Source organism: Protomyctophum bolini (assembly GCF_963924005.1).
Source record: "Protomyctophum bolini genome assembly, chromosome: 8".
Taxonomy (NCBI): Eukaryota; Metazoa; Chordata; class Actinopteri; order Myctophiformes; family Myctophidae; genus Protomyctophum; species Protomyctophum bolini.
The window spans coordinates 33,290,822-33,304,752 of NC_137869.1; the positions used below are offsets into that span (position 1 = coordinate 33,290,822).

Here is a 13,931-nt window from a genome sequence, read left to right on the forward strand (position 1 = left end):
ACGTGCACGGCATCTATCTAATGGGCATTCCAGCATGCAAGAGAAAGCTTTGTCCACAGCCAGCTATACTGTAGCTACTTGACTGTTTGGAAAGACACAGGTGGTCCAGGACAAACCGGTCATGTACCTCGATGGCCTGCCTTTGTATTTGTTCAACCTCCACCTTGAGCTTCTCCCTCTCTGAAGAGAGCTCAGAGACCAGGTTCTGGTAGTCCACGCTGCTGTGAGTGTTGCTCTGCAGCTGCGCTTCCAAAGCTGATGTTTGTGATTCCACCTCATCTTCACTTGTCAGCTGGGATCTTGCAAGGTCTTCTTTTTCATGTCGTACAACCCTTAGCTCCTCCTCCAACTTCAACCTCCCTTTGGTTAAGAGTTCTGTCTGGTTCTTCAGTCTCAGGAGCTCAGCAGTGTTTTCATTCAGTGCCATACTCTTTTCTTCTATGGTTTTGTAAAGGCTCTCATTCCGGAGGTTTGCCTCCTTTATGCATGCCTGCTCCTGGAGGAGCTGTGCTTGCAGGGTCTTCAGCTCTGAGCACAACTGGGTCAAACGCTCTGTTGATAACTTGTTTTTTCTCAGACTTTTCTCAAGCTCTTCCCTCAGCATACGCTGTTCCTCTTCACCTCTCCTTCCTGAAGCATTGGTCTGTTCTTGGCTGTGGCGTAGAGTAGCGATAGTGCTGGTATACTCCTTCAGGGTCATGGTGGCCTGTTTCAATTCTGTTTCTACCCTGCTTCTCTTGGTCACTTCGTCTTGATTGATTTTCCTCAGAGTCTCCAACTGGCCTTGTAGTCCATCTTTGGCAGCCTGGAATTCCTTGATGTGGCCCTGTAACCTGGCTGTATTCTGCTCAACCCTCAGCATCTCCTTGGTTAATGTTTCTGTCTGGTGCTTCAGCCTCTGGAGTTCAGCAGAGTTTTCATTCAGTGCCATACTCTTTTCTTCTATGGTTTTGTTAAGGCTCTCATTCCGGAGGTTTGCCTCCTTTAGACATGCCTGCTCCTGTAGGAGCTGTGCTTGCAGGGTCTTCATCTTTGAGCTCAACTGGGTGAAATGCTCTGTTGACACCTTGTTTTGTCTCAAGTTTATTTCTAGCTCTTCCTGCAACCTACACCGTTCCTCTTCACCAATCCTTCCCGAAGCATTGGTCTGTTCTTGGCTGTGGCGTAGAGTGGTGATTGTGCTGGTATATTCCTTAATGGTCATGGTGATCTGTTCCAATTCTGTTTCTACCCTCCTTCTCCTAGTCAATTCCTCTTCATTGGTCTTCCTCAGAGTGTCCACCTGGCGCTCTAGTCCATCTCTGACAGCCTCGAGTTCCTTGATGCGTCCTTGTAAAATGGATGCATTCTGCTCAACCCTGTTCAGAACCTTGCATTTTTCATCTAAGGTGTTGTGGATACTGTCCTTCTGGAGGTTTAGCTCCTTTATGCATGACTGCTCTTGAAGGAGCTGTGCTTGCAGGGTCTTCAGCTCTGAGCTTAACTGGGTCAAACGTTCTGTTGATACCTTGTTTTGTCTCAAGCTTTTCTCTAGCTCTTCCTGCAGCCTACGCTGTTCTTCTTCACCTCTTCTTCCTGAAGCATTGGTCTGTTCTTGGCTGTGGCATAAGGTGGTGATAGTGCTTGCATGTTCCTTCATCGTCGCAGTGGTCTGTTCCAATTTTGCTTCGACCTTACTTCTCCTAGTCACTTCCTCTTGATTGGCCATTCTCAGCATCTCTACCTGACCCTCTAGTCCATCTCTGGCAGCCTGGAGGTCCTTGATGCGTACCTGTGACCTGGTCATATTCTGCTCAACCCTGTTCCTCTCACTGACTTCCCTCTTCAGCTCCATACGTGTCTTCTCAAGCTCCTCCTCACACTCGCACAGCTGAGCCATGGTCATGGAGGATGCAGCCACGTTGGCCTGTAGCTGCCCCATGCTCTGCTCCATCACAGCCTGTCCTTCCTCTGTGATTCTCCTCCTGCGGGTCTCCTCCTCTAGGCTGTGTGTGAGATAGACTAGCTGCTCACCCTTCTCCTCTAGTTTCTTGATAACATCAGCTAATTCCTCCCTGTGTTGGCTGTCATCTTCTGCACTTTGCCTGAGCAGTGTCTCCACCTGGGCCTCCAGCTCTCTCCTCCGGCGCCCCTCCTCCATGATTACAGAGCGCTGACTGTGGGCCTCCTCTTCTGCCCTTCGCCTGTGTTCTTCAGCCTGGCTGATAGACAGCCTAAGCCTAAGCCTTTCGTCCTCTAAATCCCTCCTCTCTGACTCCATCCTCTCACATTGCAACTGCATGTTGGCTGTGTCCTCCTCCCTCTGAGCTGCCAGCAGCTGGATGTCAGCGTGATCAACATGGATCTGGGACTCATAGCTGAGCTTAAGGTTATTGATCTCCACATTGTACTGGTTCCTTACCTTTGACACCTGCTCTTCCAGCGCCATATTATTCGCCGCCTCCTCAGCCAGCCGCTGCCGCAGTTTCTCTGCCTCACGCTCCCTGTCTGCCACGTTGTTCTCCACCTCCATCTTGGCCCAGTTTACCTCCTCTATCTGCTTCTGCCTCTTTTGCAGCAGTGTGTCGTACTCCTGCTGCTGCTGTGTGCGGCGCTCCTCTGCCGATCTCCGCTTTATTTTCTCTTCCTCCATCAGTTGGTTGAGATGCCCCACCTGGTCTTGGAGTTCTGTCAGCTGCTTGTGGGTGGAGTCCAGGGTGTCTTGCGTGGCGCCACACGTCAGGGCTGCGTCTCTTTTCACCTCGCCCAGAGTCAGTACCTGCTCCTGGGACTGGGAGAGCTCCAACTGGTAGCGGGAGATGGCCACCTCTAGGGATTGGTTCTTGGTGTTGTGGCCCTGCATGTCCTCTTTCACAATGCGAAGCTCCTCCTCCAGCAGGTCGATTTTGGTGTTACGGATCTAGAGGTGAGGCAAAACACAGACGGATGGCTTATATAAATGAAAGTTATTTCATATATATATATATATATATATATATATGCACGCAAAGCATACCTCAATGCTGTAATGGTAACAAACATAATGAATGGACAATACTGTTATCTTGACAAAATAACACCTACTTATGGTTTTAATGATATTTCATGAGAGTGGGTTAAAGCATCAGATAATTACCTTAAGCTCCTCCATGTTTTTAAGCATCTCTCCCAGGGATTTGTAGTAGTCACCAGAGATGGTGACCAGCTCTGTGTAACGGGTCTGCAGCAAAGTTGCCTGAAATAGAGACAGAAAACTCAACACTCAGCACAACATCATTAGTATCACACTATGTTGGTCAATTATGGACATCTCTCTCTCCTTTGCTCACAAACGCTAAACCTTTATGCATTTCAAATATTTGTTGTATAATATAAATGTTGCTGCTATCTTGGCTGATTAATTTGTACAAATTAATTGTTTCCAGTGTTTTAATGAGCCTGCCTCCAGAACAAAAGATAGTCATTAGGTTCCCAGCATGAGATCATTGAGTGAGTGATGCCGTTACCTCCTGTGTGAGAACCATAGAAGGAGAATTCAGCATGGTCCTCTTTATAGGAATGTTAAGCAGAGTCTCCACACCAGAGCTGTATGATGCCAGGTCTGATTCATAGTCCTAAAGGCAAAAACAAAACAAAGAACTGTTTATAAGTATAATGATCTTTGCTGTGGAAGAACAGCGGGCAGTCCAGTGGAAGGGAGGGGGTGGGGTGGGGTGGGGGGCAGGAGAGAAGGCTCTAGTCTAGATTATGTCCTACACCACCAGTCAGTTCCTGCAAGCATCAAGCAGCGTCAGCACCATCATAACTATCAATGGGGGCACGGTGGCACAGTTGGTAGTGCTGTCGCCTCACAGCTAGAAGGTCCTGGGTTCGAGTCCCACTGGGGACGCTGTGGGTGCTGGCGGCGTGTTTCCTCCTCCGTCATCAGTGCCCATACCCGAGGCGGGGTTGGCGAAAGGGCCTTTCTGTGTGGAGTTTGCATGTTCTCCCCATGTCCCCTAGGGTAGGTACCCTCACAAAAAACATGCAGTAATCCTGGACTCTAAACTGCCTCCCCCTGGCCAGCCGGGGCGCCTGATGGAGGGGAAAGGAACTGGTTGGAATAACGTGTTCCTTCCACACGCTACGTCCAACCAGGGAAACTCCCCCCTGTCAGGTGTCAAGAAGCAACTTGGACACTCGGGCATGAAGGAAGCATGAGTTCAAGTCCGTTGCTCTCCCCACTAGGTTGGCGGAGGGTGTGTAGAGCCCAGGATCACATTAGATAATTGACAGTGGTGAAAAATGGGTTACAAAATCATGGGAAAAGAATATAGATACAAATAACTATCAATGGCCAAGCGAAGAACTTTTGTGATTTGTCCAAAATAACTGCATACAGCATGTACTATAATAGACCTCCATACCTTAATAGAGTTCACACAGGTGTTTATGTCCCTTATGACACTCTCCACTGTCTCTCTCTTTCCTTTGATCTCGGTATTCAGGGCCTGAGAACACATATACCTTAACATAAGTACATTATTGTTGATAACATGTTAACATTATTTTCCAGTGCAAGCTCTCCAAACTTAATAAACTGAGAAGAGTTTTGAAAGATTTTTACATCTGCTCCTCACAAGAGAACCGCAGCATTCATGTTAAAGGTACACTTTAAGAATTAAACGGAGTTAAGTGAAATTAATAAAATAACAAATTAATGTAAATAATGAACCGAGACAAACCCTCTGATGGCTGATGTGGTCATTCAATGTCTGGAGGTCTTGTATCTGCGTGGCCTGCAGGGTGTCCTGTTTTTTGCGTGTGGATTGAATCCATTTATCGAGGGAAGAACTAGTACGCTTATAGTGCTGCAACTGGGGCAGATACAACTCCAGGTCCCTGAGTCTTAGTGAGGGAAAGAGAAGGACACAGTTGTTGAGTTTTTATTAGGTAGCAAGTGTGTGTGTGTGTGTGTGTGTGTGTGTGTGTGTGTGTGTGTGTGTGTGTGTGTGTGTGTGTGTGTGTGTGTGCGCACACGTGTGTGTGCGCACACGCGTGTGCGTGCGAGAGAGTGTGAGAAACAGAGAGGATTGAGAGCAGTACCTGCTGTCAATCTGGTTCTGGATGCGTTGCCAACGGTCTGCCATTAGGCTAACCTGCTCGTTGTATTTAGACAGGATCATGTCACACCGATGGGAGGAGCCAGATACCTGGTCGTTCCAGTGGCCCACCTTGGCCAGCTCTGCCTCCATAGTGTCAAGGACATCTCTCTTCTGGTCCAACTCTGCTTTCATGTTCTAATGAACCAACAAGGACAGACCATCTACTAGTCAAATGTGTGATTTCTAAACCCGGCAGACTCTCATGGTGGCCCTTCCTTAGAGAATATATAACACATACCTTCCATACATACCTTCTACATATGTATTTAAAATGTACAGTCACTGTGTCTCTATGTTCTAAAATACACAATTGTACTTTCTAGGGATAAAGCTATTCATTTCATATTAGACAATCATGAAAAGCATAGTGACATTATTGGCCTCGAAGTACCGTTACTATACATGACTTGACCTCCCTTCTCAAATTCAATCTGATGGTTGACACCAGTGAGACCATGCAGTAACATGCACTTTTATTCTGCCCTAAATAGAGCCTACCAGGTATGCAGTCGTGTGTAAATAGGCTCATGGACAATGTTGTATGAGGAAATTTGAGGAATGAAAATGACTAAACGAGGTCCACTCCATGTTTTTTGAAGAACAGTAAGCATGCTGCTATTCCCTACTGTACCTTCAGCGCAAAAATGTAGTTCTCCACTTCACCAGAGACCAGAGAAGTGGTTTCCTTCTCCGTCAGTCTGGCCTCATGAACCTTCACAGTGTCCTCAGCCTGGTCCACATTGTCCAGTAGACCTCTTAGAGCCTGCAGTCTGATGGAAGGAGAGTGCTCATTGTAGTACTAAAAAGTGAGGGGCGCTAATATATTAAAGTCGAGTGTCTTGAAGCTGAATATAGGAGGGGCTAGCCCCCCTTCAAAAGTTTGGAGAGTCTAAAGAAATCTAACCATTGCAAATTTGGTAACTGGCACTTTAGGAATAATAAGATAGAAGGGGCAAATATATTTCTGGTCAATTGAGATCTTAGGTAGGAAAAAAGGGCAGGTTGATGATTCAACTCAGAACATAGGACAACTGAGGGATTTGGTGACGATGACTCTAAATGTTACCTTTTACGGGACAGCCTTAGTGTTTGTGTGTGTGTTTGTGTTTCTGTATGTTTCTTACCGGCCTAAGTAGGCTGAGGAGCAGCTCTCCGCACTGCCCAGTCTTTGGTTGATGATGCTGATCTCACTGCGTAGGAACTGTGCTTTGTCAGCATCCGCCATGCTCTGCATCTCATTCTGGACCTGCTCCCTCAGACGTACATGCTCCACATGCACAGAGTCAATGTCGCGCTGTGCCATCTGCAGAAAAAGTACAGGCGAACTATAGTTTTTGCACAGCTTAGGTAATCTTTTCACGCAGACAGGGGTAGATGCTTGAAATGTTTTTTAACTTATAACTTATATCAGCATGTTTTTGTGTGATGACACCTAGTGTACCTCCAGCTGTGCGATCCGGAGGCTACAGTCCTGCGCTACATCCTCCCCAAAGCAGATGTGCAGGTTCTGAGTCAGCGCTCCTTCGACCGCCTCCAGCCTCTGTCGGAGCATGTGCATCTCGGACAGGCTATGTGAGGTAGCAGAAGACGAGGCCAAGGCGGACGAAAGGGAGGAAGAGGATGACCGGGACACTTTCTTTGCTTCCACCTTCCTCACCTCCACCTTTTTCACTTCCGCCGCTCTCCTCCACGCCTCCTCCTCAGCCACTCTCCTCCTTGCCTCCTCCTCAGCCAGTCTTCGCCTTGTGTCCTCCTCTGCCAATCTCCTCCTGGACTCCTCAGCCAGTATCCTCCTTGCCTCCTCCTCTGCCAATCTCCTCCTGGACTCCTCAGCAAGTATCCTCCTTGCATCCTCCTCGGCCTGGTGCTGCTGCAGAATAATCAGTTGCTGTTGCCGCTGCTCGGCCTCCATTTGCTGCTGCTGCCGTAGGAGTATCAGTTGCTGTTGGCGTGCTTGCTCAGCCTCTTGTTGCTGCCTTAGGATAATCAGTTGCTGTTGGCGTGCTTGCTCAGCCTCTTGTTGCTGCCTTAGGATAATCAGTTGCTGTTGGCGTGCTTGCTCGACCTGCTGTGCCTCCACTTGCTGTTGCTGGAGAAAGATCAGTTGTTGGTGACGCTGTTGCTCAGCCTGCACTTGCACAGCTTGTGGCTGCTGTATAAATATCAGTTGGTGTTGAAGCGGTTGTTCCATCTGTCTCACTTCTATGTGTTGTTGTTGCTGTTGGAGTTGCACTCCTATTTGTTGTTGTTGTTGTTGCTGCACCACTTGTTGCTGTTGCACTTCTACTTGTTGCTGTTGCACTTCTACTTGTTGCTGTTGCACTTCTACGTGTTGCTGTGTCACTTCTATTTGTTCTTGCTGATTCACTTCTACGTGATGCTGTTGTGCACCTAAGGGAGCACATAGGAGAACATGTTAATGGAAAGAATAGGACAAACATTATTAGTAACCAACCATTTCTAATCTGGTATGAAACTGTATGTTCTACACAAATATGGTATAGAACATTTTTGCTCTGCTTCTTAATAGAAGTTTAGTGTGACTGTAGAATACAGAATACAGTACAGTTTTCTGCCCAAAAGCGTGTTAAAGAAGTATTAGAATGAGAAATGGAAATGGATTCAAAGCAGCCGGCTTTATTATGTAGCCAAATGCTTTCAAAGAATGTTCAGTGCAAGTTAGGAATACAAGAACCACCGCATCGAGCGGTCGGCGGAAAATAAATTAGGGCGAGATGGATTAAGGGCCACCGTACCTCATACCCCATAGAAATAGAATAGAATAGAATATGTCATGTTTAGCTGTACTGACTGTAAGAGGGCAGCTCCACCACCATCTGCTCATAGTGGTCCTGAGCTCCAGCGTACTGGTTCTCAATGCTCTGCTTGTCCTCCTCAGCAAACATGTGGGAGTCATGGGAAGTACGCTTGAACTCCTCGTAGTGGGTCTCCAGACTCCTAATCATGCTACGGTACTCATCTGGACGCATACTGGACAGCTGAGACACACACACACACACACACACACACACACACACACACACACACACACACACACACACACAGAAATTAATGTTGTAATGCATGGAAAATATTTATTGCAGAGCTGCAATAAATGGGAAATAAATTAGACATAAACAATGTTGGAGACAATGTTAGGTACAGCATTATTATACATTCTGTTACTTTAGGATGTCATCCAGAGGCATTATAAATAATGATGACAATGTCTCAGGCTGGTAGTATGTGTCATGACGTTTACCATGCTGATGGTAAGAGAGTTGACTCGTTCGATGTCCATGAGACAGTACTGCCAGGAGATCAGACTCCTAATGTTGATGTACAGCTGGTTCCATATGGACATGATGGCCTCATAATACTGCTCGTTCCTTTTGAATGGGCACACATGCACATAACACACACACACACACACACACACACACACACACACACACACACACAAATGGTAAATAAAGACAGTAATGTGTGTGTGTGTGTGTGTGTGTGTGTGTGTGTGTGTGTGTGTGTGTGTGTGTGTGTGTGTGTGTGTGTGTGTGTGTGTGTGTGCGCGCGTGTGTGCGTGCGTGCGTGCGTGCGTGCGTGCGTGCGTGCGTGCGTGCGTGCGTGCGTGCGTGCGTGCGTGTATGTATGTGTGCGTGCGTGCATGCGTGCGTGTATGTGTGCGTGCGTGCGTTCTTACTTCTTGGCCAGGCTGATACTGAGTGGGTTGAGGGGTGGTACCAGCAGACACACAGAGGGCACCATCATGTCCAGTCCTCCAGGACCGGTCACCTGCCACTTACTGCGCTGACTGTTGTCCTTCAGGATGGCCTCGTTGTCCTTGCAGATCACTTTCTGTGGGGCACAATTATAATATGCATTTAAAAATGTGACTTTAATGGAGAACTGGCTATGCCTATGAGTGATACGGCTGAAGGGAGGATGGAGATTGTCACATTGTCTAGTATTATAATCATGAACTTGAGAGTTGGTCTTAAAATATTCCTTGAAAGGTGTAGGAAGCACCCCCAGAGGGGTATACCAAAGGCAGACTCATTAGTTCTGTAGCTGTATGTTTTAATCTTGCAGTATTAGTCTGTAATTCCCCAGGTGTTTTGTATTTTATAGTAATGTTTTCTAGTGTTTCCGGTTTTCCTTTGTTCCCGTTACCTGTCTTGTCTCGCTACTATACCCTTTATTATGTATTTGATTTATTACCATGTTTTTTGTTCTTGCTTACTGTAAATCACTCTGGATTCGTCTGCTAAAGTTTAAATTGTACCCTTTGATTACTCAAGTTCTCCAGTTCTCAACCTGTTGTGTGAACCCCCTGCTGTGTTTGCTAACTGTCAGTCAGACAGAGTGAGTCTGTTCTGGATTACCTGTAGCAGGCTTATTCTTTGTTTGTTTCCTTGTGTTCCATGGTTTTTGGTACTTAAAATAAAACATCTTGAATTTAACTGTTCTGCCTCTGTCTTTTTGTTCTACAATGGGTCCTACCTATTATCCTGGCTCTTGATAACATGCAGACATTTCTTCATGTATAGAATTCAATGAAAAAGAAAAACAGAAAAAACACTCACTTCCACCTATATCTCCCAGTTACATCTACAACTCCTCTGTGTGCAACTGCTACTTTCATACTATAACAATATGCAATGTTGAGAATGTGAGCGAGAGACTGACCTGGTCTTGTTTGAAGTCACACAGGGCCTTTACTATGACAGCGCCACTGCTCCTTTCCTCAGGGTTCCTGGGTTTCAGTCTGACTATGTTCTTGGCATTGCTGACCAGGTGATATACCTGCCTCTTGCTCTCCAAAATCTTCTCTTTCTCTTTCTGAGGAAGAACCAGTCAGAGATTTAGGATTATTGTGACTTTGGGCCACATTTGTGCAGACAAAGTACATTGTGTACTGTAGACAAAGAAACAAGACAAAGGTAACCTTCATGCTTTGGAGCAGGAATGGGACAGCCTACAGGTGAGGGCTATTAAGTTATTTCTATAGGGTTTATATTTTACTTGGTTTCAGCTGAATATTGGGCCATGCGACTGAGCATCTATACATTATATACGTTTGGTAAGATTTTGCTCAATCAGGCAGAATATGCTTTTTCTTTTCCTTAGCACATTTCAATTTGTAACGAAGTGGTCCTCCGTTACTGATATTGGGCACATTTAAGTATGTATATTTGCACACAAAGGAAGAGTCATGAGTTGAACGGGTTTATTGAAAGTATGATGAACATGAAAATACAATTATGTAATATGAGACTGTGTTATGGGTACTTGAATACTGACTGCTTCTGTGCTGTCTGTTCCAGTGTGTTCAGGCAAAAGAGTCCCAGGCTACCAGAGCACCATGTATTGGTCTGGACTGGACCACAGTGGAATAGCCATGGGGGTGTTTGAGTTATGCATTGGAGCTGCTAATGATAATGTGATATGTGGGTTATCTTGCAATAGTGGGCATCATTGATATGTACTTACCGGTGTAGGGATATAGATTTATAGGTTCATGTGATGTGGATTATGTGGGGTTCAGGAAAGTGTTGCATGTTTAACCAGGTGAAATGGTACAGTCTGCACTGATTGGTTCAGCTGACTATAAAAGGCTGCCAGGAAGCACACACCAACTCAGTGTTGGATTCAGTGAGAGGGCATGGTGGAGCTGCACACCAACATGCCCTATTTGTTTGCTGCCTGTGTTCTGCCATTCCCCATGCTGTCAACCTTCTTTTTGGAATAAACCACGGTGTGGCTGCTTTTTACCTCCTGACTCTGTGCACATTTCCAGCCGCTTATCGGGCCGACACTACACAATTGCACAATAATTCTCAGTTGCTCAACAGGCCTACATTTCCTTGAGGGGGTTCATATCAAAGTGAAACAGAAACGCATAAGCATAAAAGGGGTTTGTGTGATGTTGGAGAGGTCTATTTAGTTGCACATCTGCCAACTAAAGTGAGGAAAACAGCACAAAACAAACATGTGTGCGGCGTGCCGTGGTGTGAAATGTGCTGTTGTCATGTTGACCTTTGCTGAGAGCTGCACATATGGCACAAATGTGGTGTCTGTCTACAACTCAAGTCAATACTCAAAATACTGTTCTATAATCTACTGAAAATGTAACACAGGTCTGCAAGGGCTGATCGCAGTGGTTCTCAAAGTGGTGTCCAAGGACCCTCAGGGTTCCTTGATGGCGCTCCAAATGGACCCTTGCAGGCCTGTAAGTTATGGGGGCTTCGGTGGTCACCTCTTCACCAGAACGGTGGTTTGATGAAGGTGCTCATAGTCATCACCATGCTCATATCTCCTAACTTCCATGGCCAACACTTCCTCAAATTCATCGATTGTTTTCCATCTGCTTTCTCTCTACTGCCTAATTGCCTATATGTCTCTATTCTAATCCTTTCTGGTCCTTTTCTGTTTTCTGTCCCGCGAACCCCGCCTCCCCGGGCCGAGTCCCTGTTCCTCTGTCCCCCCACACACACACACAGCACTGCCCAGCTATGCTCCGTGGTGGTATTGGTTTTGCGAGCTGAGCTGTCATTGCAACTATTATAAAGTATACTATAGCCAGCACAACATAACAGCTTGTAGTGTAAACCAATCACATTACCCGGAGCGAGTCTCGGTGACCACCGTTTCGGTGGTGAGTAAAAACAGAGAGAAGGGCTGGGGAGAGCGGTGGTTTGCTCTTCACCACAGCTCAGTGTTGTAGTTTTTGGTGATAGCAGCAGGGACGGATTAACCCCCACGAGGGCCCCTGGGCCGATAATTATTTGCAGGGCAGTGCGCGTGCGCAGGAACCTTTTGTTTTTTTATGATCTTTTTTACCTACATTTTACAAAATCAACTGCCAATGAAGGGCCCCAGGAGCCATTTTCAGGGCCTCAAACTCAGTACTGTGCGGTCCAATTTCCCCGAAGGGCCCCTGAGAGCCACGGCCCCATGTGGCCCAATGGCTAATTTTGCCCTGGATAGCGGTAGTCACCTCATCACCGAAAACTGGACTATGAATAGGCCTTAAGGCTGACTCACCTCCAGGCCTTTCAGAAGGCCCTGCAGATTGTCCAGGGGAGTTTTCTTGTCACAGCCAAACTTCTTACGGATTGTCTCGTGCTGCTTCTGCAGCACACGGTACGTCTCATTGGCCTCCTTGAAGAACTGAGGCAAAATTTTGATATAAATTAGTGTGTAATTTGAATAAGGCAAGCCAATGATTCACTCTGCCACTGAATGTACAGTAGGTAGTGTGTGTGCGTGCGTGCGTGCGTGCTTAACACAATTTCATGCATGTGTGTTACGCTATATGCACATGTACTGTATGGGATCATATGTGTTACGCTATATGCACATGTACTTTATGGGATCATGGCATTACCTGGCTATAAGCTGCATTCTCCTTCAGATGGATATGGAGGCACTTGGTGATCTGAAGCAGCCAGCTCCACTGAGTCTGCAGAGTATCCATATAGGCCTGTAGATATGATATGATATGATATGATAAGAAAATATACAATGCGATATATATACGATACAATACGATACAATGGAGCTCCAAGGGGAAACTGGTTTGTTACAGCAGCCACGAGTAAATAATTCAAAATGAACAATCTGCTCATACCTCGATCTTGTCTGCAGCTGGGTGGTTGTTCTTCAGGAGCCCGTCCACTTTAGTCTTGAGTTTATTCAGGTCCTTCTCCTTGACCTCCAAGGCACTCATCAGTTTCTGCCACGAAAGAAGACGTTTAGAGAGGACAACACAGAGAGTCTATGAATGCAACAGTAATTACAGTTTGTGCGAAGTGGTTTGGCTTCTACCACAACCCAAACCAAATCTGTAGCAGATGAACTCATCCCTCATGAAATTTCAAGAATGTGTTGGCGTCGAGACATTAAGCGGAACCGGTATCTTTCCATCCCCACTTCCAGGTGACCCTTTGACCCTGCGTCAAAGGGTCAAAGGGTCAGCGTTTCTTACATAAGAAGCTGGGAACCCATCAGCAAAGAAAGGAAAAACAGCGCCCTCTGCCATTTAGCTGAGAATCTGTTCTTGAGATAATACTTACAGAATAGCTCTCCTCCTTCTTGGGGATGTACTGATCGATATTCTTGTCTCCCCAGTCAAACATTAGCTCCTCCTCCTCCCTGTCATTCACCCACATGATTTCTTTGGAGATCTCCTCAATGATCTGCTGCAGGTCCCGCAGCTGCTGGGTCCGGCTAAATGACATTTTCTAACACAGAAAGATAGATGCTCAGTCGCATGGCTAAACGTTTAGCTGAAACCAAGTCAAATATAAACCCTAGTAATGGAGAAATAACTTAATAGCCCTCACCTGTAGGCTGTCCCACTCCTGCTCCAGACCATGAAGGTTACCTTTGTCTCCTTTCTTTGTCTACAAAAAGATGAACCACAGAGGTCAACTTGAGCTGTGAGGTTTTCTATGAAAAAACATCATGTCCACTGAAACGACTATTATCTTAATATTCTAAAGTATGTTGTTCACAAAATAAACATTCCCTCTCTTCCTTTTATTTGTCAACTCGAAAGGGATCTTTCATGGGAAATCAAGCCTTAATTGTAACTAAATGAAAACATTACATATATTATGACAAAATATGTCCTTTATTTATTTATTTTCTTTCCATGATTACAATGTTCAATCACAATTAATTTCACATATGATGATAATTTCATGTCCAACAGAAAATGTGACACTTTTCGGACACAGCAACGGTGCTCTGGTGTATATACATGCATATACATACTCCTCCGCGTCATCAGTGCCCATACCCGAG

General features: G+C 46.0%; 1 protein-coding gene across 1 annotated transcript in view; it reads right to left on the reverse strand.

Annotated features, from left to right (window-relative positions):
* Positions 1–13,931, reverse strand: part of dspb (desmoplakin b) — a 58,762-nt gene that overhangs the window by 33,303 nt on the left and 11,528 nt on the right. The window contains exons 6-23 of the mRNA XM_080770525.1: positions 13,469–13,528; positions 13,199–13,366; positions 12,754–12,858; positions 12,511–12,606; positions 12,168–12,293; positions 9,810–9,962; positions 8,824–8,978; positions 8,386–8,512; positions 7,936–8,122; positions 6,565–7,514; positions 6,248–6,426; positions 5,755–5,893; positions 5,065–5,258; positions 4,704–4,866; positions 4,386–4,469; positions 3,486–3,593; positions 3,116–3,214; positions 128–2,899 (exon numbers count right to left, since the gene is read on the reverse strand). Of these exons, the coding sequence (XP_080626651.1) occupies positions 128–2,899; positions 3,116–3,214; positions 3,486–3,593; positions 4,386–4,469; positions 4,704–4,866; positions 5,065–5,258; positions 5,755–5,893; positions 6,248–6,426; positions 6,565–7,514; positions 7,936–8,122; positions 8,386–8,512; positions 8,824–8,978; positions 9,810–9,962; positions 12,168–12,293; positions 12,511–12,606; positions 12,754–12,858; positions 13,199–13,366; positions 13,469–13,528 (5,865 nt within the window). The remainder of the gene's footprint in view (positions 1–127; positions 2,900–3,115; positions 3,215–3,485; positions 3,594–4,385; positions 4,470–4,703; positions 4,867–5,064; positions 5,259–5,754; positions 5,894–6,247; positions 6,427–6,564; positions 7,515–7,935; positions 8,123–8,385; positions 8,513–8,823; positions 8,979–9,809; positions 9,963–12,167; positions 12,294–12,510; positions 12,607–12,753; positions 12,859–13,198; positions 13,367–13,468; positions 13,529–13,931) is intronic.